Source organism: Pholis gunnellus, assembly GCF_910591455.1.
Source record: "Pholis gunnellus genome assembly, chromosome: 13".
Classification (NCBI taxonomy): Eukaryota; Metazoa; Chordata; class Actinopteri; order Perciformes; family Pholidae; genus Pholis; species Pholis gunnellus.
In genome coordinates this window covers 1,271,435-1,295,225 of record NC_136540.1, presented here as the reverse complement: position 1 = coordinate 1,295,225, position 23,791 = coordinate 1,271,435, and the positions used below count along the sequence as shown (strand labels likewise).

General features: G+C 42.8%; 2 protein-coding genes across 2 annotated transcripts; both read right to left on the bottom strand.

Annotated features, from left to right (window-relative positions):
- Positions 1 to 2,527: 2,527 nt before the first annotated feature.
- LOC306705049 (organic cation/carnitine transporter 2-like) lies at positions 2,528 to 9,871 on the bottom strand. Its single transcript, XM_079171704.1, has 11 exons — positions 9,643 to 9,871; positions 8,911 to 9,093; positions 8,666 to 8,769; positions 8,319 to 8,473; positions 7,983 to 8,154; positions 5,499 to 5,631; positions 5,190 to 5,290; positions 4,762 to 4,976; positions 4,080 to 4,262; positions 3,225 to 3,360; positions 2,528 to 2,868 (listed from the first exon to the last, which is right to left on the bottom strand). Exons 1-11 carry the CDS (start codon positions 9,847 to 9,849, stop codon positions 2,799 to 2,801), a joined length of 1,659 nt encoding a protein of 552 aa, XP_079027830.1. The 5' UTR covers positions 9,850 to 9,871; the 3' UTR covers positions 2,528 to 2,798.
- A 2,852-nt stretch (positions 9,872 to 12,723) lies between these two features.
- LOC306705586 (organic cation/carnitine transporter 2-like) lies at positions 12,724 to 22,874 on the bottom strand. Its single transcript, XM_079172378.1, has 11 exons — positions 22,617 to 22,874; positions 21,962 to 22,144; positions 21,686 to 21,789; positions 18,197 to 18,351; positions 17,866 to 18,037; positions 16,429 to 16,561; positions 16,113 to 16,213; positions 15,687 to 15,901; positions 14,970 to 15,152; positions 13,351 to 13,486; positions 12,724 to 13,069 (listed from the first exon to the last, which is right to left on the bottom strand). Exons 1-11 carry the CDS (start codon positions 22,821 to 22,823, stop codon positions 13,000 to 13,002), a joined length of 1,659 nt encoding a protein of 552 aa, XP_079028504.1. The 5' UTR covers positions 22,824 to 22,874; the 3' UTR covers positions 12,724 to 12,999.
- Positions 22,875 to 23,791: the final 917 nt, after the last annotated feature.

Here is a 23,791-nt window from a genome sequence, read left to right as displayed (position 1 = left end):
CCTGACTTGCGGTGTGACTTCCACATTCTGCCTACAAATACAAGAATCTTAGCTTTCTAAAGAGATATCGCAGTGGTACCTACCTTTTACATAGCAGTTGTGTACATGACACAGATGTACACTAAACACTCCAGTTGTTGAGTGGTAACAGGCCGATTTTCTCTCGATTCGTTTTTTCCTCAGACTTTGAGCCAACTTTATTCACTTCAGTAGCTCTTACATACACCAAACGTTCTAGTTTCATTCCCCTCTATATTCTGATGTTTTTTTACAAAGGGGTTTTTCATATTTCATTTATTGACGGATTTACAACATTGTATCACTTAAAACATGGTGAAAATTTAATTTTTATGGCTGTTGGCTGTCTTTTCTTTGAGTCCAAGATGTTTGAATCTGATTTTATCCAATGTTCACATTTCTGTTCTGGAAATGTATGCAAATTAGCAGATATTTAATTAAACATCTGCTAATTTGCATATTTAAACATGACATTTCAGAAATCTTGTCTTAATGTAAGTAGTCAACTAGTGAAGTTTCATGGTGATATCTATTAGTTATACATTTGACCCTGTAGTGTTAGATAATGCGCGAGCTGGTCGGTGGATGTCGTTGTCTTCCAAAAGAGCATCTCTAGCTGTTTAACTCATTTAACTTTCATCAAAGTGTTTCTGTAAACGGATATCATCGTTATAACTATAATGCTATTGCATCATTCATCAGTATTTGTTTTTAAAAATAAAGTGATTTAAAAGAAAAATACATGGCACAAGTATGAATATTTTCAACAATCGTCTGCACTAAATATGCTCTGCAGCAACGCAATTATTATCATATTCACATGATACTGATGGTCACAGTTGTATAACATGAAAATGGGTGTAATTTAACAAGAAGATTCAACAGCACATACACATAAAACCAGTGGTGGGCCGTCAGGGCCTGCAAAGCCTTCTCTGCTGGCCTAAACAGAATCACAAAGTTATAGCTATTTTATAATTTAATATTTTTTCTTAAATACATTTAATTTTTTCTTATATGTATTATAATTTATAAAAATATTTTTCCCATTGTCTTATTTTCTCATTGCACAGCTACTGTGCTCCTCAGTTGCTCTGCTTCCAGTGCAGCTTGTTTTAAGTAGAGCTTTTATCCAATCAGATTTCACCTCTGTGTCTCTAGGTAGAAGAGAGGCCCAGGCCTGCAGACTCACCCAGTGCTGCCATGTGCAGTTTAAGTTGAATGGGGACGATATTGTTGATTGACATAGTCTTCAACCAATCAGATCTTTAGTTTGAGATTCATGGACGCATCAGAGCGGTTTGCAGGCCTACAGCTACGTCAGCATTATTGCAGCTCGGAGTCCAGATGCCTCTCTGCCTCAAGGGTGCAGAGTGTGCTGTGATTGGTCAGTGGGCGGGCACTTGGCTATGTGCCCGCGAAACATAATGCTTGCTAGCAGAGCTTTGGTTGTAGCAGACAGAGTTCAAGTGGAAATATTTGAATGACATTTTACCTAGCTTTGTTTTTTTAATATGAAATGGCGAAAGGAGGAGAAACGGATTTAGTGGCGGAGTTACTGGGAACGCTTTTCTCGAGAAGGACATTTCTGAACAAACTGGACAGTAAGAAACGACCCCACAGCTAGCAGCCCTGACCAGCCAGGAAAAGGATTTGTATGCAGCGTCGGAGAAGCGTTGCACATGTTATGGCTGGGAATGTGTTTCATTTTAACTGAGCGTCGGTACTTTTGGAGAGACTCGAGTGGATCTACAACTCAACGACCACGTTCGCAGGGAAACAGCTCCACAACCGCGGCCCGCCCATCGCCGGTCCACGGCCGGTCCACGGCCGAAGATGACCACCGGCGGCGGAAGACCGACGACGACCGGCAAAATATAACTGTGGAGGCTCGACTGGCATCGATGAATCGAGAAGGACTTCTTACTGGAACTGATGTGCTGGGATTAAACTCTTTGTCAACAAAGAAAGGAGGATAGACAGCATTTGGTAAGTGAACTTCGTTTGTTTACCTCTACTGTTCATTTGTCTATCGTGGCGTTTTTAGGAATAATATTTGAATGGCTCGTGCTCGTGTGGTGGAATGCGTGGATCCGCTGCAGGTCTGCTGGATTGATTTGTTGCTTTGTTGTCATACCAATATATGCGACTGCTCTTCTGAGTTTGTCATTGTGTTACATTGATTTGGACTGTATTGTCCGTTAATGACGCAGCGTCCCGTCATGCTCGTATTCATGTATCTGCACTCTGCATTTTGTGTTTTGTATGCTAGGTGTTGAACTTCATGTAACATTTTATTTCATTTGTCAAATGTTGCAGTGTTATGCGAATATGCGGCTTTTACACAAAACAAATAATAACCCGTAGCTGTGACGTCATAACGAGGTTATTAGAAGTGTAGAACAGCACTGAAGGCCCAGGTATAAAATCCACGGCCCGCCACTGCATAAAACATAGTTTCTTATATTCAGATAACAATTTAATCAGAACCAGTAGAGAGGTTGAGGGTGTTATGGTGTATTTTTACATCATATTTAACACACATTTCAGTTCATAATTAATACTGTATTTACATATTTGTGATCTGAGATAACATGCACAGACTGCAAGCACAATTTGATTTACTCCAAAATGTTTGACTCAAGTTTTAATTCTTTTAATTTCACTTCTTGGTCATGTAATGTGATTAAATCCACTTGTACAATAGGAACGATGCTAGAGCAACTAGAGGTAATAGCCCAACAGTTATGAATAACTCATTTAAGTAATGTTTTAAACAATCAGAGTCGACTTTCGAAAAGCACCGGAGGTTTTGAATGTTCTCTTCTTGTGATGAAAGGGCACTTTATGCTGTAGTGACAAAAGACAAATAAACAAACCATCATCTGGTTTTCAGAATACAGAAAAAAACGTTTTTAAAATAATGCAATGTTTGAATATCTTTTCACTTCTGTTCGTTTGTGTTGCTATTTTCTTGCCTGAACAACCTGCACCTGTTTCAGTTTAAGTACAATAACTTGGTAGTTTTTTCAGCATAGTGAATGTCTGCTATGATATATTCAATGTTCATTTATTCATTTACCAGGACAGTGCACATTAATTAACATTTCAGTTTCCACCTCAATGTTAGCTGGAGAGTCACTTTTGTCTGTAGTCTATATAAGTGTATTGTATACAAAGACGTATGTATTCCTTAAGGAACCCACCTTTCTCTCTTATGCATCTGTTGAATAGTTTGAGGTAGAGGTCGTCCAAAACTCTCTGGCAGGAGGAGAGTAGCAAAGGCAGACACAACAGCCAGAGTCCCCATTACAATATAAGGCAGGTACTTAAAGTATACACCTGTACAAGGAGAAGAGGACATTTGGATGAAGGCAGTCCTTGGTCAGTGTTTTTGGCAAAACATTTGGCATACAGTAAAATATGTACTGTATGTGAATTAATCAGTGTGTATAGCATCCAAACTAAAAATAGGTGAAATCAGATGGTTATCTGTTTGAAGCTACAACAAGGAACTTTCATTTTGTGTTGATTTTGTTGGTCCCTGTGGACAAAAGTGGTGGTGTTTCCAAGCACCAGATTCCCTCTAAAAAAACTCTTATTTTACTGCAGCAGGGTCTCACAGTCTGCTCTGCTTAGTCCTGGTTCTGGTTCTCTAGTGACTCCCTTCCCTCCAGCAGTCCCAGCAGTAGGACCTGGGTCTTGTTGGCTACCGGGGGGACCGGTGGAGCAATAGGGTGACACTCTGCTCCTGGCCGGATTTGGAGACGCTGCTGCTGCCGGGAGCAGAGCTCTCTGAACTAAGTCTGAACTGATGAGTTTCTGGTGAACCTGCATGGTTTCATCTTTGCATTTTGCACGGAAACTGACCCGGTGGCACCGATGACGAGCATTAAGAATAACTATAGAGAAATAGCCAATCTATGAAGGTCATGTAGAGGATTCAGTATTAATTTGAGACAGTTTCATAACCGGTTAAAAGTTCCTCACAGTAACTTCAAATGATAATTCAGGTTAAACAAATAATTACTGCGTTTACAATAAGAGACCAGTTTACTCACTTAGCTGTAACAAAAAAGGTGCAATGGAAGTGCCCACTCTGCCAACAGCACTGCATATCCCTGTCGCTGTGTTCCTGAGCGCTGTTGGGTAAAGCTCTGCTGTGTAGGCATACATCAGGGATGTACCGGTGGTAATGACAAATTTACCCAGCATCTCCAGAGCTACAGACAGTTCTGATAAACCTGAAAGGAAAGAAGAGTTTGTCTAAGAAAGTCCCTGAATGATCCACTCTGCAGCAGATTAAATGCATTTGTGTTAAAGACACTTTTTACCCATCTGCCTTCACTTCATTCAACCATTTTCTCCGCTGCTTAGAAAACTCCAGAGCTTTCATAACAATTCTTCAACCTCAGAAAAAGTCTTAAAGAGGAATTCCTTCATTTTTACACATTAAAGTCAGGTCACAGGTCTTAGGGTAAAACTACTGCATATGAGTCTAGTAGCTCAAGAATACATTATTAGCTTCTTGCGTTGTGTGTAATGTGGGCACCAGATTTTGAGAAGGAAGACAAATGCATTGAACAAAAAGAAAAGATATCTCTGGTTGTGCTGCATTTTTATCTTCATTCTAAATGTTATAGGAGTGCAATGCTGAATCTGTTGAATACTCGTTTAAGGGCTAAAAATATTTGCTTGGAATTATAATAATACCGTGATGCACCACGTCATGTCACTGCTTACTTTCAGGCACCAGTTGAATGAAGTACAGCGACACTCCTCCAATGAGCAAAATACAAAAGACAGACAGCCGTCGTGGAACGTATTGCAGCGCCAGCCAGCTGGAAGTGTATGCTGGTACCTCTACAGCTGCTGAGAGGAAGCAGCTGATGTAGGGGTTAGCATGAAGTTGGGATGTGTTCAGGGACAGGCCAATGTACCCGGTACTTATCGTAAACCTGGGAAGTCAGAGATACAGACAACAGAGAGCTTTCAATGAACATCTGCACAGAAACAGCATTTGACACATGCCATACAGTAGCTCCAGTAGCACACCAACACCATTAGACTTAAAATTAACAAACAAAACAGAGAGAAAGAAAACTAAGAAAGGACAAAACCAAGTAATATCAGTGCTGTAAATGAGCAAATGTTAAAAAAAACACACTCACCACAACAGGCACAGAATGAGCGTCATGTTTCTGATGTTTTTTGTCCTCAGCAGGCTGAAGACATTGTGCTGTTCCTTAGGGTGTGTCTTTGTTGCATCAGCCTGCAAGATACAAAACCTCAGTCTCACCAGCAGTTTGGCACATCATTCCACCACTTTGGTCCAGGATTAAATATCTAAAAAAATTGTCATGAAATTTGGTACGTACATTGCTTTCTATGGGATGAATTGTACTAACAATGTGCCTCCTCAAGCACACACATTGTCTCCTGTGTCTAGTTCTACACGATTTAAGTCAGGGCAGACTTACATGTACACTGTAATCTCCAAAGATGACCGGTGGAGCCTCGACTTTGTTCATCTCAGCAGCCTTTCTCAATGTGGTCTCAGCCTCCTCCACTCTTCCCTGAGAGAGCAACCAACGAGGAGACTCTGGGATGAACCTGCCTCAGAAATCAACAGAGAAACAAAATGATTCAGGCTGGATCAGAGGGGCTTAAAATACAAGTGAATACAAGTTAGGATGTTTCTCCTGCAAAAATGACAAATTATTATTTTCATCTCATGACAAGAGCAAAATTATGACATTTATGGTGTAAAATAAGGTACTGTGGTTCCATCACCCGCAGGGATAGCCAGTGGGGTTGGGTGCATTGTAAGCCGGGCAGCAGGCAAAAAGTAGGGGAACTTAGGTTTGTTGACCCCATCAATCACAGACTGGCTCTGGGGACGTGGAACGTCAATATTCTAGCGGGGAAGGAATTAGAGCTTGTGTCTAAACTTCAAGCACAGATTTACTGCTTAATTTCAAATCCATTGGAGTCGTGTAAAGAGGCAAATTTAGAAAAATTGTGTTACAGTCCAAATACCTATAGCTCCTGGAGAGGGGCAGGATTGTCTCTTTTTCTAGAGTCACCCAGGTTGAGAGGCGCCAGACGGACGTGGGGATATTCGCAGCTGGCCGAGTGCTGGTGATGTTGAAGAGGGTTGCCTCGAAGCAAATGCAGGTCACTGAGGGTACATTTCTGACTGCTGTTTGGTGCATAAGCTCAGGGTATCCGCCCTTCTTGGAGTCTCTGGGTGGCATCCTAGAGAGGATTCCATCTGGGAACTCTATAGTTCTTCTGGAGGACTTCAACACTCATGGGCAAAGATAGAGAAACCTGGAGGGGGCGATTGGTAGGAATGGCCTGCCCGATCTGAAATTGAATGACACTTTGTTATTGGACTTTTGTGCTCGTCATGTCCATAACAAACACCATGTTCAATCAGAGGGTGATTCATTAGTGTACTTCATACTAGGCCACCTAGGCCAAAGATCGATGATCGACTTTGTGGTTGTATCATCAAATGTGAGGCCATATATTTTGGACAATCAGGCAGAGATGTCAACTGATGGCGGGGTAGGCTGCCGGATGAACCTGGTAAACCCAAATGTGAGGATGAATTGGGACCGTCTGGCCGAGGGCCTTAGGTCTTCAACTCCCACCTCCAGAAGAGTTTCTTGAGCATCCCAGGGGAGGTAATTGGGACACAGAAGGCTTTTGCTAGGAATTGTGGTCAGAAGGTCTTTGGTGCCTGTTCTAGCTCCAACCTAGGAACCTGCTGTTGGACAATAGCGAAGAAGAAGGATGTAAAGCTGAAGGACACCTTTCGGGCTAGGTTGTCCCAGAGGAGTTGTTGATGGGGGGGGGGGGGGGGGGGGGGGGGGGGGTAATGGGAGTTTTCCCAGGTCTACATGTGTTTTGTGGACTTGGTGAGGTCTTACAGGGCTTATCCTCTGGGGAGTACTGCGGGATAATGGAGTACTGGGCCGTTGGTATAAGTCTTCCAGTCCTTAAATGAGAGCTGTATTTGTGTTGTCAGCACAATGTGAAACATGTTTTTGCCGGTTGTTGGCCTCTGCCAGGGTTGTGCCATGTCAACAATTCTGTATGTGATTTTCATGGACAAGATCTCAAGGGGCAACCGGAGGGAAGAGTGTCCAGTTTTGTTACCTCAGAATTGTGTCTATGCTGTTTGAAGATGTGATTCTGTTGGCTTCATCAGACCATGACCTTCAGCACACACTGGGATGGTTTGCAGCTGCGATTGAAGTAGTCGGGATGAGAGTCAGCATCACCAAGTTTGAGGCCATGGTTCTCTGCCGTAAAATGTTGGATTGCTCCCTCTGTGTTGGTAGTGAGTCACTGCCCCAAGTAAAGGAATTCAGGTACCTTGGGGACTTGTTAGGGTAAAATGGAGAGTGAGATTGAACGGTGGATTGGTTCGGCGTCAATGGTGATGCAGGTGTTGTACTGGACCGTTGAGCCGGAAGACAAAGCTTTGAATTTACTAATTGATCTATGTTACAACATGTCAAGTGACCGATAGACTAAAATTGCAGCTGAAAATAGTTTCCTTCATAGGGTGGTTGGGCTCAACTTTAGAGATAGCAACAGGGGAACAGACATTCGGTAGGATCTCAAAGAGCAGTTTCCCCTACACATCAATAAGAGCCGGTTGAGGTAGTTCAGGCATCTGATCAGGATCCCTTCAGGGCACTTCCCTTTGGAGGTTTTCTGGGATTGTCCAACTGGTAGAAGACCATAAACATGCTGGAAGGATTATATATCTCATCTGGCCTGGGAACCCCTAAAGATCCCCAGGAAGAGCTGGAAAACGTTGCTGACGTGAGGGGTATCTGGACTATCTTGCTTAGCCATCTGCCAATGCCAACCAGCCTCGGATAAGGGGAAGTAAATAGATGGATGGATAGACATGAACACATTTTCTTGTCATGAGTACAACCTACCACCAGAGTGGGATGTACAGCAGGCCAGGCAGAGAGATAGCCAACAGGAGAGATTTCCAGTCCCTTAAAAAGTAAGCAAAAAGAGGCAGCATCATGTAGCCAATGGCATAACCCAGACACACACCCAGTGAGGAGAACAGGACCCGTACATTTCCAGTCAAGATCTCATTGCCTGAAAGAGAGAGAGAAATGCATGACAAAAGGGCGGGTAAATAAGTCAAGTTATTAGTAACAAGTGATACAACAACACTTGCAGAGTACACACAATATGTATCAATATCACTGACTATAGAAAAGTATTATTTGTTGTTGTAAAGCACGGAATGTTCACATTACCCAGCACAAAAGCAGATGCATAGTTAGAGATCTGTCCCAAACCACTGATAAAGAAGAGGATGACGAACACCATCCATGAAGGTGAAAAGATTTGAACAAAAATAAAAATTGTCTGAACTGCCATGGTGGTGAAGAAAACAGGCTTTCTTCCAAACCTAGAATGAGAAATCAAACAATGAAATATGATTTGTTTTGTTGTTGTTTACAGTAAAAGTTGCTAAAGAGTAAATTCTTTGAGTATACTGTGTTTTTCGTCTGGTAAAGGTCAAGCAAGGACATTTTCAGGAAAATATGTTCTAAGAATATGGTGTGTATATAATTTCATTATGAGATTGTGTTTTCAGTACCTGTCTGAGAGCTGTCCTGAGAAGAAGGCTCCAACAAAAATTCCCAGGAAGTAAATTGTTGAGGTGAACGGCTGCTTCCACTGGTCTCGGCACACCAGGTCAAACTTGAGAATCCATGCATAAATAGAAAAATCAATCAAACATTTCCTTCCTAAGTAAACATACAGTGCATGGGTTCCATTCAGGTTCAATGATTTATTATAGTTCAGTTACTGAACTGTCCTGTAATATTCAGTATGACTCACCTCAGAGACGATGGTGGACTGGTAGATGTCTCTGCTGTAGCTCCACCCGTCCACACATCCCTCCTGCTCCAGGTCAGTGATGTTGACGTCCCTCCCAGGAATGAATCCCTGAGCAGAGAGATTTCTGACCACATCCAGCCTGAACCTGCTGCATCTGCTCAGCTGCTGTTTCCCATTCACCACCTCACAGTCACAATGACACAAACTACGTTAGTGTCATTCGTAACATTTCACATAAAACCCTGAACTGTAGCCGGACCGCTTTATAAGACTTCTTAAACTTCATACAGCAGCTGCAGAAAAATACATCAACTTCAAAGCTACACATTTGATCATCAAAGTATTGTAATATAATAACAATTATGTCAAAACAACAGTAATATCACTAAAAGCCTGAACTCACAAATATATAAAGTTGTCACGCTGGTCTTGACGCTGATAAACAATATACATGTAAAAAAGAAAGATCTAATTTCCATGTTGTGCAAATCTGGTTGTTTTATGAAAAGGTTCATCATTAACTATTGATCTATTAGATAATTAGCCAAAAAATATCACAGCAATTACAAAATATGTGTTTTTAGCAATATTGTATAAAATACTTTGCAGTGAGACTTTTCTTTTTCAGCCTTTCTCACTTTTGGAATTGTTGAATCTGTGTAACTTAACGCAAAACTGCTATACTCTACACTTTTTTTTTTTTCAAGGAGCTGTGATCAAAAACTAAATTACCTCCATCGGGATGATTGCATGAAGCCAATCTTGGGTCAGGTTGACGTCAGGAACCAGGCAGTGGTGGCTGGGAGTGTCAGCCAAGAAGACAACAGAAAGAGCACCGAATCCATTGGGCAAGATGCTGGCAGTGAGTAAGAAGAAGACAACCTGCTGGAAACGTCCCCACTGGCCCAGAAAAGCTACAGAGTCATCATAATCCTTCATGGTCTCAGAATCCTAACCGTCCCCTCCACTGTGTTTATTGTGTTTACTAGTTTTTCTGCTGTACCGGAAAACAAGATAGTGGTTTGCCCTCCCCTCAACTGCTGTGCAAGCCACGCCTTATAGGAAACTTGAAAAAACATGCATGCTAAAGCAAGAAGTTGAACAGGTTTCTCAAGTAGTTCTTTGCACCAAGGACTGCCAGCCATAGCTGTCAGGGATACAAACATGGAGGCTATAAAGAGTAAATGAATCACCCGTAGAAACATATGTCTGTCCAAACAAATGCAAAAGAGAAAGCTGCAGTGTCACAGTTCTCAAAGCTATTCTGTTTTTTTTATTGTCAGGTTAAACATTACAGAGACAGTAAAACATTTAATGGGTTAGGGTTGAGCAGTCAGAGGGATGGGGCTGCAGTGATAGCTGTGTATGGGCTGTTCCTGCAGTAAGTGTGTTACATTCTGTATGGATCAGTTTGTTTTGTGTGTGTTGGGGCAGTCAAAGTTTGTTTCCTCTGTTATGGCTTCTGTGGAGGAATTCTTTGGAGGAGTTATTGGAGCGCTGTTTGTTGCGTGTCAGATTTCAGTTGGACGGTCTTGGTCCTAGACTTGAATCGTTTGCTGTTCCTGGCTTTACTGAGGGAAATTAGTTTCTGGTGTTTCCTGCTAACTGCATGTTTTGTATTCCGTTTTTTATGATCATGGTCTTGTTCTTGAGGTTTCTGGGTAATTCAAGACTCGGTAATAAGAGCATTGCACAGCCTGTTGGGTGTCTGGGTATTGGACCCAGTTACCTTGCAGGTATTTCAGCTAAGAACCTGAAGAATGCTGCTGCACAGTGTGCAGTAGGTATTAATGGTTCATAGGATAAGCAAGTCGGTAGATAAATAAGGGATGTGGTGAACTGGTCGTTGTTGTGCGGTGAAAGGCAAGTTAGTAGCTTGGCCTGTTACCTTTCGAGAACAAGTGCAACAGCTCATGCCTTGGTTGGGTGAACTGAGTAGTAGTTGGGTTGCCTCTTTGCATGTCTGGTGCCCGGTTGTGTTTCTTTTGTTACAGTTGCTGATTGTAGGCTCGTCAGCAGGATGAGCCACACCTGTGGCAGTGTGGCTCTACCTTAAAATACCCTCTCCAGTTGGCAGCCAAGCACTTGGAAAGGAAGATCTTTGTTGACAGGCTCACCACAGTTGTTGCTGTCTTTGTGTAAAGTGCTGTTAACCTTGGGTTACTTGTTTTTGGCGAGACAAATAAATTGCTTCTTTTGGCCGCCAGCTCGTTGTCTCCCTATTTTTGTTCCAGTGTCTGAGCCGGGCTGTGACACTCTACATTCTGAAGGTTTTTACAAAGGGGTTTGTTCATATATCATTTAATGACAGATTTACAACATTTTATCACTAAAAACATGTAAATGTATTTTTTATGGCTGTTGGCCGTTTTTCTTTGAGTCCAAGATGTCAACAAAATGAAAACAATTTTGAACCTGGTTTTATCCAATGTTCACATTTCTGTTCTGGAAATGTATGCAAATTAGCACATATTTAATTAAATATGCTCATTTGCATATTTAAAAATGACATTTCAGAAATCTTGTCTTAATGCAAGTAATCAACTAGTGAAGTTTCATGGTGATATCTATTAGTTATACATTTTACACTGTAGTGTTAGATAATGCGCGAGCTGGTCGGTGGATGTCGTTGCCTTCCAAAAGAGCATCGCTCACTGTTTAACTCATTTAACTTTCATCAAACTGTTCCTGTAAAGAGATATCATAGTGTGGTGGCGTGGAGACAAGCATAGACGGCGGGTGCGCTCGGAGGCACGGCAGGAGAGCGCACGACAAGGCCAACTTGCAAGATAGAAAAATAAAAAGAAGCATTGAGAAACTCTATTTGAGTGTGCTGTCCGTCATTGTGCTGTGGGAACCCACGGGGTAACAGATGCAGTGATTTGAAAAAAACTACATGGCACAAGTAGAAATATTTAACTCAACATGAATATTATTGCAATGAATATACAGCATATTGCACTCAACAGATGCTTCAGACGTATTTCCTTTTGTTGAATTTGATCTTGGAGTCTCTGTCAGTGATGAGCAGTGCTCGGCTTTACTGCACTAGTTTAGTTTCCACAACCTGCACTGTCTCTGTCAGGCAAACGCTGCCATCATTCAAGTGTAAAAGTCCCAGATCAGCCAGCCACGCTGACTCAGGACAATCTGAGCAAAACTGTATGAAGTTTGTAGTGAAGGCTGAGCATTAGTTCATTGATACAATAAATATGTAGACTGGGTGCCACTTCAATAGATGTTAAAAAATAGAAAAGGAATCTAATCCATCTTTTTTATTTAACTTCCTGTCAGCATTGTCATGTGTCTGTTTATCATTACTGTAACTGTTTTTTTACTCTAGATGTTGTCAGAAGACACCGTATACACTCACACACAGCGAAGAAAAGGAAAACGCTGCTGACAGGAAGTCTTCAGTTGTCCTTTGAACAAGGAGCCACACCGATATCCGGCTTGAGATAAATAACTGAAGAGGATTCTTTTTTTCTGGATTTGTATGCGGCTGCAACAGGACCAAGGAACATGACAGATACAGAAGCAATATAATGTGTGTCTTAAAATATCTCTACGAAACTGGAGTAATGATTTCATCAAAATACTCTAAAATGAAAAGTGAAAAGTACAACAATTGTCTGCACTAAATATGCTCTGCAGCAATGTAATTGTTACCATATTCACATGATACTGATGGTCACAGATGTAAAAGATGAAAGTGTGTGTAATAAAAGAAATAAAAGAAAACAGCACATAAACATAAATCAGTTTCTTATATTCTGATAATTTAATCAGAACCAGTAGCCAGGTTTAGGGTGTTATCATATTTACATCATATTTAACACTCGCATATTTCATAATTCAGTTCATAATTCATATTTTATATGAATATTTGTGATCTGAGATAACATGCACAGACTGCAAGCACAATTTGATTTACTCCAAAATGTTTGACCCAAGTTTTAATTCTTTTAATTTCATTTCTTGGTCATGTAATGTGATTAAATCCACTTGTACAGTAGGAACGATGCTAGAGCAACTAGAGGTAATAGCCCAACAGTTCTGAATAACTCATTTAAGTAATGTTTTAAACAATCAGAGTCGACTTTCGAAAAGCACCGGAGGTTTTGAATGTTCTCTTCTTGTGATGAAAGGGCACTTTATGCTGTAGTGACAAAAGACAAATAAACAAACCATCATGTGGTTTTCAAAATACAGAAAATATATATATTATAAAGCTGCAATGTTTGAATATCTTTTCACTTCTGTTTTGTTGCTATTTTCTTGCCTGAACAACCAGCACCTGTTGTAGTTTAATTTTTTACCAGGGACAGTGTACATTAACATTTTAGTTTCCACCTCAATGTTAGCAGGAGAGTTACTTTTGTCTGTAGTCTATATAAGTGTATTGTATACAAAGACGTATGTATTCCTTAAGGAACCCACCTTTCTCTCTTATGCATCTGTTGAATCGTTTGAGGTAGAGGTCGTCCAAAACTCTCTGGCAGGAGGAGAGTAGCAAAGGCAGACACAACAGCCAGAGTCCCCATTACAATATAAGGCAGGTACTTAAAGTATACACCTGTACAAGGAGAAGAGGACATTTGGATGAAGGAAGTCCTTGGTCAGTGTTTTTTGCACACTGTAAATATTTACTGTATGTGAATTAATCAGTATGTATAGCATCCAAACTAAAAATAGGTGAAATTAGATGGTTATCTGTTTGAAGCTACAACAAGGAAATTTCATTTTGTGTTGATTTTGTTGGTCCCTGTGGACAAAAGTGGTGGTGTTTCCGAGCACCAGAGTCCCTTTAGAAAACGAAAGTTACGAATGTAACTACGGTTCTATGAATCCTGGATGACCGCCAGAGGCAGTGCTTAACACTGAATGTCTTCCGTCTCACGCCTGCGCAGGTCGAGTATCTATATCAACAAAGTCACCTGTGACCTCGGATTACCCCCATCGTCTATAAGTTCCGGTGTCATCCTGAGATCAGTCCTACGGAATCTTTTTGCGAGTTCACGGGATTCCGAGTGACCAAGAACTCTGGCGGTCATCCAGGATTCATAGAACCGTAGTTACATTCGTAACTTTCATTCTATTTCATCCTTACTGACCGCCAGAGGCAGTGCTTAACACTGGATGACTTATATCAACAGAGTCACCGTAACTACCTCGTATAGCTCCGGCAGAGGAAATTGGCCAAAGAACCCTCCCCAGTGGGTGAGGGGTGGCAATGTTCACTCTGTAGTGTTTGGTGAATGTGCTCGGTGATGCCCATGAGGCTGCAGCACATATATCCTCCGCACACCTCTCAGGATTGGCCCTGACGTGGAGACATTTTTGGTAGAGTGGCCCTTCACCCCGGATGGCCGAGCGCAGTTGCTCGCCTTTTGTCCGATAGCCATCTCGGCTCCGCCTGTGCCAGGGTTTCAAAAGGAGACAAGCATAGGGTATCCAGTACCAAGGGTAGGTCCCATGCAGGGTCCTTCGGGGCGCTCGGGGCGCACGGGGGACGCAATCGCAGAGCCCCTTTTTAGGAAGAGGGACGCCAGTCTGTGGCTCTCTCCTGTGTCATTGTCGACCTTAGTATGCTGCCCCGAAATAACGGCCACGTATACTCCAAGGGTAGAGGGAGACCGGCCCTTATCTAGGAGGGACTGTAGAAACTCAGTACAGCAGGCACAGGGCACTGTACTGGGACCTTGCTATGAGCCGAACACCAGTCAGAGAACAGCTTCCACCTGTTTTCGTACTGTAGATGGGTAGATCGCGCCCTGGCATTCAGAATAGTCAGTCTGACTAGTTCTATGCAGCCACTCAGCATCCGGTCGCGCCAGACCCATAGTTGAAGGCGGCAGGGATTGGGATACCAAATCCGACCTTCTAGTTGCGACAGGAGGTCCCTCCTTTCGGGGAAGAACTCTGAGAAGCGTTGGCAAGATCAGAGGGAATGGTGGAAATGCATAAAGAAGATCCACTGGCCACGTATGAGCCAGGGCATCTTGACCCAGAGGACTAATAATTACTGAGTAATTACAATAAGAGACCAGTTTACTCACTTAGCTGTAACAAAAAAGGTGCAATGGAACTGCCCACTTTGGCAACAGCACTGCACGTCCCTGTCGCTGTATTCCTGAGCGCTGTTGGGTAAAGCTCTGCTGTGTAGGCAAACATCAGGGATGTACCGATGGTAATGACAAATTTACCCAGCATCTCCAGAGCTACAGACAGTTCTGATAAACCTGAAAGGAAAGAAGAGTTTGTCTAAGAATGTCCCTGAATGATCCACTCTGCAGCAGACTAAATGCATTTGTGTTAAAGACACTTTCTACCCATCTGCCTTCACTTCATTCAAACATTTTCTCCGCTGCTTAGAAAACTCCAGAGCTTTCTTAACAATTCTTCAACCTCAGAAACAGTCTTAAAGAGGAATTCCTTCATTTTTACACATTAAACTCAGGTCACAGGTCTTGGGGAAAAACTACTGCGTATGAGTCTAGTAACTCAAGAATACATTATTAGCTTCTACTAGCTTAACACAGCCAAGTGAACTGTCGGCAATGGAGTTGCGTTGTGTGTAATGTGGGCACCAGATTTTGAGAAGGAAGATAAATGCATGGAACAAGAAAAAAAGATATCTCTAGTTGTGCTACATTTGTATCTTCAGTCTAAATGGGAGTGCAATGCTGAATATGTTGAATACTCATGTAATGGTTACAAATATTTGCTTGGAAATATAATAATACCGTGATGCACCACATCATGTCACTGCTTACTTTCAGGCACCAGTTGAAGGAAGTACAGCGACACTCCTCCAATGAGCAAAATACAAAAGACAGACAGCCGTCGTGGAACGTATTGCAGCGCCAGCCAGCTGGAAGTGTATGCTGGTACCTCTACAACTGCTGAGAGGAGGCAGCTGATGTAGGGGTTAGCATGAAGTTGGGATGTGTTCAGGGACAGGCCATAGTATCCGGTACTAAGAGTGAACCTGGAGAGACAGAGATACAAACAACAGAGAGGTTTCAATGGAAATCTGCACAGAAACAGCATTTGACACATACCATACAGTGGCTCCAGTAGCAGATCAAGACCATTAGACTTAAAATTAACAAACAAAACAGAGAGAAAGAAAACTAAAGAAGGACAAAACCAACTAATATCAGTGCTGTAAATGAGCAATGGTTATAAAACACACTCACCACAACAGGCACAGAATTACTGTCAAGTTTCTGATGTTTTTTGTCCTCAGCAGGCTGAAGACATTGTGCTGTTCCTTAGGGTGTGTCTTTGTTGCATCAGCCTGCAAGATACAAAACCTCAGTCTCACCAGCAGTTTGGCACATCATTCTACCACTTTGGTCCAGGATTAAATATCTCAACAACAAAAATTGTATCATGAAATATGGTACGTACATTGCTTTCTTTGGGATGAATTGTACTAACAATGTGCCTCCTCAAGCACACACATTGTCTCCTGTGACTAGTCCCACATGATTTAAGTCAGGGCAGACTTACATGTACGCTGTAATCTTCAAAGATGACCCGTGGAGCCTCAACTTTGTTCATTTTAGCAGCCTTTCTCAATGTGGTCTCAGCCTCCTCCACTCTTCCCTGAGAGAGCAACCAACGAGGAGACTCTGGGATGAACCTGCCTCAGAAATCAACAGAGAAACAAAAAGGTTCACGCTGGATCAGAGGGCCAAAGGGTTGTTGACCCCTTGCATCACAGACTGGCTTTGGGAATGTGGAACATCCTTTTTTTAGCGGGGAAGGAATTAGAGTTTGTGCATCAAGTTGAGCGATATACAGTCAGGGCCATAACTATTTGGACTGTGACACAATTTTTCTAATTTTGCCTCTTTACACGACTCCAATGCTTTTGAAATGAAGCATTCAATATGTGGTTCAAGTGTAGACTTTCATTCTTAATTCAATGGATAAAAGTAAAATATCACATGAACTGTTTTGGTTTTACGGCCACTTTTATACAGTACCCCACATTTTCAGTCTCAAAAGTAATTGGACAAACTAACATAATTGTGAATATAATCATTATTTTTAATACTTGGAAGTATTTTAGTTGACTTCTTTTCTGGAGTCGTCCAGGGTGAGAGGCACCAGACGGACGTGGGGATACTGGCAGCTGGCTGAGTACTGGTGTGGTTGAAGAGGGTTGCCTCTATGTCAATGCAGGTCACTGAGGGTAAATCTTTGACTGCCGTTTGGTGCGAAAGCTCAGAGAATCCGTCCTTCTTGGAGTCCGTCCATAACAAACACCATGTTCGATCAGAGGGTGATTCATAAGTGTACTTCTTACTAGAACACCCTCAGCCAAAGATCGATGATCGACTTTGTGGTCGTATCATCAAATGTGAGGCCATATATTTTGGACAATCGGGCAGAGATGTCAACTGATGGCGGGGTAGGCTGCCGGATGGACCTGGTAAACCCAAATGTGTGGATGAGCTGAGCTGGAAAGCAAAGCTTCCAATTCATTAGTTGATCTATGTTTCAACCTTTCAAGTGACTGAAAGACTAAAATTGCAGCTGAAATTAGTTTCCTCCATAGGGCGGTTGGGCTCAACTTCAGAGATAGCAAGAGGGGCTCAGACATTAGGAAGGATCTCAAAGAGCCGTTCCGCCTTCGATTCAATAAGAGCTTTCGGGTATCTGATCAGGATGCCATCAGGGCACTTGCCTTTGGAGGTTTTCTGGGAATGTCCAACTGGTAGAAGACCATAAACACACTGGAGGGATTATATATCTCATCTGGCCTGGGAACCCCTGAAGATCCCCAGGAAGAGCTGGAAAACGTTGCTGAGGTGAGGGGTATCTGAACTACCTTGCATAGCCATCTGCCAATGCCAACCAGCCACGCAAAAGGGGAAGTAAAAATGGAGATGGATGGTAAACTTAACATGAACACATTTTCTCGTCATGAGTACAACCTACCACCAGAGTGGGATGTAGAGCAAGCCAGGCAGAGACATAGCCAACAGGAGAGATTTCCAGTCCCTTAAAAAGTAAGCAAAAAGAGGCAGCATCATGTAGCCAATGGCATAACCCAGACACACACCCAGTGAGGAGAACAGGACCCGTACATTTCCAGTCAAGATCTCATTGCCTGAAAGAGAGAGAAATGCATGACAAAAGGGCGGGTAAATAAGTCAAGTTGTTAGTAACAAGTGAAACAACTTGCACAGTACACACAATATATGTATCAACATCACTGACTAGAGAAGAGTATTATTTGTTGTTGTAAAGCACGAAATGTTCACATTACCCAGCACAAAAGCAGATACATAGTTGGAGATCTGTCCCAAACCACTGATGAAGAGGAGGATGATGAACACCATCCATGAAGGTGAAAAGATTTGAACAAAAATAAAAATTGTCTGAACTGCCATGGTGGCAAAGAAAACAGGCTTTCTTCCAAACCTAGAATGAGAAATCAAACAACGAATTAACAGTAAATTAAAAGAATCTGTTTACAGTACAGGTTGCTAAAGACTCCTTTTCTTTTTTTTAGTATAGTTTGTTTTTCGTCTGGTAAAAGTCAAGCAAGGACATATTCACTCTGGATCTGGTTATCACTGTGATCACTCCCATCAGTAAACTACAGGTTTATGATCTCAGTGTGTCCGACCACAAGGTGGTCTCAATGGCCTTGACTTTTGTGCTGCCTACTATTAGACCTAAGCGTCAAATGTCTTTCCGGAACTGGAAAAGCATTGACTCAGCCTTGGATCTCCAGCTCATCACCTGCCCAGCCTGTGCATCAATGGATGAATTAGTGTAACTCTATAATACATCCCTGAGCAGTGTTTTTGATCTCCATGTGTCACGGGAATGCAAGGACTAGGACTCAGTTGCAAGACCACAGGAGATAGAGTCAGGAAAAACAGTCTTTATTGATCACAGCTGATTACAGACAGGAAAGGCTGTGTGGAGCCCGTGGTCCGACACAGCGTGCAGGCCGGATCGACGGTGTGGTACCCGTGGTCCGACACCGGAGGGCAGGCAGATTGACGGTGTGAGTCCCGTGGCACGACACCGGAGGACACGGGGGATTCCCGGATCAGCGGACACCGGAGGCAGGCAGAGCGTCGGCGAACAATCCAGTGGGGACACAACAGGGGCACGGGGGATTCCCGGACCGTAGGACACCGGAGGCAGACACCGTAGGCAGGCAGAGCGTCCGCGAGAAGACCTGTTGGGACACAACAGAGGCACGGGGGATTCCCGGACCGTAGGACACCAGAGAGCAGACGGTCGAGACAGCAGGCGATACAGGGTTGAAGCGGGTGAAAGACGGGACAAACTGACAACCCCAGACTGCAGGACCAGGGTTATTATAGTGGCAGGGGAAAGGATTAGTGATATTAGAGTCTGGTGTGTCAGCCTGCGAGAGGTAATTGGCTGAGTGGCTGCAGCCGTGCACCAGTCAGGGGTGTGGCCATGGGAGTGACTGGAGGCAGAGGAAAAATCCCCGAGCACATGGCACAACACAACACACAGGGAAATGACAGCCACATGAGGAGAGGAGATTGGGGGAAAACAGAGGTTAACACACACGGTCCAACAGGGATCCTGACACCATGCCCCTGTCAAGTCACGTGAGGTCAATTTCTCACGCTCTGCTCCCTGGTTCACACATGAGCTGCGGAAAATAAAAACAGCTGGGCGTGTTCTGGAACGACGCTGCAGACACTATGGGCTCACTGTCCATAAACAGGCTTTCCGTGAGCATCAAAGGGCCTACTCCAACTCCCTTGAAGACACTCGTTCACAGTACTATTCCAGCTTAATCAATACAATCCCTGGCAACTCTAAACAGCTTTTTTCAACCATAAACCATCTCCTGAAGCCACAACCATCCTCTTCAACTGAGGCTACAGACGAGCAATGCAACAGCTTCATTGACTTTTTCAGATCCCAGGTCAACAACATTCGCTCTCTGATGTCCAGCTCTCCATCTATGCTTCCCTCTGACACCGACACCTTATCTGCGAGTGTGCTGTCTCCTCTACATCTCGCTGAGGTTCAGGAGATCCATGTTGAAGAAATCCTCAGAATAATGAAATCCTGTACCTGTACCCTGGACCCCATTCCTACTGCTCTGCTCAAATCACATATCCCTACTCTCAGTCCTTTCATCACCAAAGTTGTTAACCTTTCTGGCTGTGTCCCACCTGCTCTCAAGTTTGCTGTCATCCGTCCCCTTCTCAAGAAGCCCACCCTGGACCCAGAGGTTCTAGCCAACTACAGGCCTATCTCCAACCTTGCCTTCCGGTCCAAAGTGTTAGAGAAGGTAGTTGCTTCTCAACTTCAGGACCACCTCAAACACAACAACTTGTTTGAAAAATTTCAGTCAGGATTTCGTTCAGCCCACAGCACTGAGACAGCTTTGCTCAGGGTGACGAATGACCTGCTGATGACAGCCGATGCAGGATCACCCTCACTCCTCATCCTGCTGGACCTGACTGCTGCATTTGACACAGTGGATCACACTATCGTCCTAGAGCGCCTCCATACCACCATTGGACTCTCAGACTCTGCACTCAAGTAGTTTCAGTCCTACCTTTCTGGCAGAACTGAATATGTCTCACTGGGAAGATGCAAGTCCAGACTGCTCCCTGTCTCCTGTGGTGTTTCGCAAGGGTCGGTCCTCGGCCCCATCCTCTTCATTACTTACATGCTCCCCCTCGGTCGTGTCATCAGCAGACATAGGATGTCTTTCCACTGTTGTGCCGACGGCACACAGCTCTACATCAAAGCCACCCCAATCCCCTCTGCAGCCATGTCATGTCTCATATCATGGATGAGCAACAACTTTCTCCAATTAAACAGTACAAAACCGAAGCCCTCCTTGTTGGTACTCCACACCAGGTTCAGTCATCCTCCATAACTCATCTCACCTTCGACGGTCAGGTCATCCCCCTCTCCTCCACAGTCACTAATCTGGGAGTTAGGTTTGACCCTCACCTGACCTTTAATGACCATATAAAACACCTGTGCAAAACCTCCTTTTATCACCTCAAAAACATCTCCAAACTCCACCCCATTATAACCCTGTCAGATGCAGAGAAAACTCATCCACGCCTTTATCTGATCACTGGCAAGAGCATCCAGAAGCTGCAATACATTCAAAACAGCGCTGCCAGGATCCTGATGAGAGTCCGGAAATATGAGCACATAACACCCATTCTACACTCACTACACTGGCTCCCTGTCTCATTCCGGATTGACTACAAAGTCCTACTACTCACACATAAATGCATAAATGGACATGCACCTCCCTACCTACAATAACTCATTACTCCCCAAACCTTCACCCGCACCCTCAGATCTTCAAACAGCTCGCTCCTCCGGGTCCCCAAAGACCAAGCTCCACACCATGGGCGACCGGGCCTTTGGCTCGGCAGCGCCGCGCCTATGGAACAGTCTCCCTGACCACCTAAGGGCAACACACACACTGGACTCTTTTAAGACTGGCCTAAAAACCTTTTTATTCAGGAAGGCGTTTCTGACCTTGTGCTAAGTCACTGTCAGCTATTTCTTTTGTGTCTTTCTAGTATGTTTACTAGTTTTTTTTTATTATAGTTTGTTTTAATTATGTTTTTACTATGTACTGGCTCTGTGGCACTCTGAGATTTCCGAATGAAAAGTGCGTTACAAATAAAATGCATTATTATTATTATTATATTCAGGAAGAATGAAAATGTTTTAAGAATATGTATAGCATTTCATTTTGAGATGGTGTTTTCAGTACCTGTCTGAGAGCTGTCCTGAGAAGAAGGATCCAACAAGAGTTGCCAAGAAGAACATTGTTGAGGTGAACGGCTGCTTCCACTGGTCTCGGCACACCAGGTCAAACTGGAGAATCCATGCATGAACAAAGACAAATCAGCTAGATCCATTTGTATATAGAAAAATCAATCCAACATTTCCTTCTTAAGTAAACATACAGTGTATGTGTTCCATTCAGGTTTAATGATTTATTATAGTTCAGTTACTGAACTGTAGTGTCATATTCAGTATGACTCACCTCAGAGACGATGGTGGACTGGTAGATGTCTCTGCTGTAGCTCCACCCGTCCACACATCCCTCCTGCTCCAGGTCAGTGATGTTGACGTCCCTCCCAGGAATGAGTCCCTGAGCAGAGAGATTTCTGACCACATCCAGCCTGAACCTGCTGCATCTGCTCAGCTGCTGTTTCCCATTCACCACCTCACAGTCACAATGACACAAACTACGTTAGTATCATTGTAACATTTCACATAAAACCCTGAACTGTAGCCGGACCGCTTTATAAGACTTCTTAAACTTTATACAGCAGCTGCAGAAAAATACATCAACTTCAAAGCCTGAACTCACAAATATCTAAAGTTCTCATGCTGGTGAGCCCAAATCAGTGAAGAATGTTTGATGCTGATAATCTATATACATGTAAAAAAGAAAGATTTAATTTACATTTTGTGCATAAAAAAGTTCATCATTAACTATTGCTCTATTAGATAATTAGCTTAGAAATATCACAGCAAGTACAAAATATGTGTTTTTAGCAATATTGTATAAAATACTTTGAAGTAAGACTTTTCTTTTTCAGCGTCTCACTTTTGGAATTGTTGAATACTTGAAACTTAAAGCACAACTGCTACACTCTACCTTTTTTTCTCAAGGTGATCAAAAACTAAATTACCTCCATCGGGATGATTGCATGAAGCCAATCTTGGGTCAGGTTGACGTCAGGAACCAGGCAGTGGTGGCTGGGAGTGTCAGCAAAGAAGACAACAGAGAAAGCACCGTATCCATTGGGCAAGATGCTGGCAGAGAGCAGGAAGAAGACAACCTGCTGGAAACGTCCCCACTGGCCCAGAAAAGCTACAGAGTCATCATAATCCTTCATGGTCTCAGAATCCTAACCGTCCCCTCCACTGTGTTTATTGTGTTTTCTCGTTTTTCTACCGCACTGGAGTTGTTTGTCCTCCCCTCAACTGCTGTGCAAGCCGCGCCTTGGAGGCAACTTCAATAAACATGCATGCCAAAGCAAAAAGTTAAACTGGAGATTTTTTTCTCGAGTAGTACTTTGCACCAAGGACTGCCAGCCATACAGTTGCCAGGGATACAAACATGGAGGCTATAAAGAGTAAACAAATGACAAAAAAGCTGCAATGTCAGTTCTCAAAGCAACATTTTTGTTAGTCTCAGGTTAAACATTACAAAGACAATAAAACATTTCATGTTGAATGTTGACCTGTCACGTGTTAGCTTTCCAAACACAAGTGGGTGTGTGAGTGAGTGTTTCGTCTGTATTCATTTTCCCATCGAGGATAATAAACCTGAAGCCCAGACAGCACTGACGTGGGTTGTTAGTGTTAGTCGGTTTAAATGAACATTTTTATGTTTTATTGTATTTTTAACCATAATGTCTCATATTGTCTTGTATAATATTGCTGAAGAACAACCAGTTATTTCTGAAATCAAAAGTGATTTAGACGACGTAACACTCTAATGAAACAGAGACTGAACATCAACACTACTTCGATCACAAACCACGCTCAAAACTGCAGTACCATAACATAATGTTAGCACTGTTAATATTTGTATGATTATAAATACATTTGTGAATGATTTATTCATATTTTTTAATCAATATATTTGCAGGGCTTCACTATTATAATATAAATGAGATTAAAAGAATAATTTATATTTATTGAACCAAAAAACATTTATTGAGATGTGAAATTCACCTCGACATCTCCGTCCTTTAAGATACGATAGCCTACGTGTATATGGTGTATATGTTGTATGTGCAGATGTCAAAATGAGACAAAAACAGAGCGAGACAAAAAAAACCACAATAGCCACATGTAT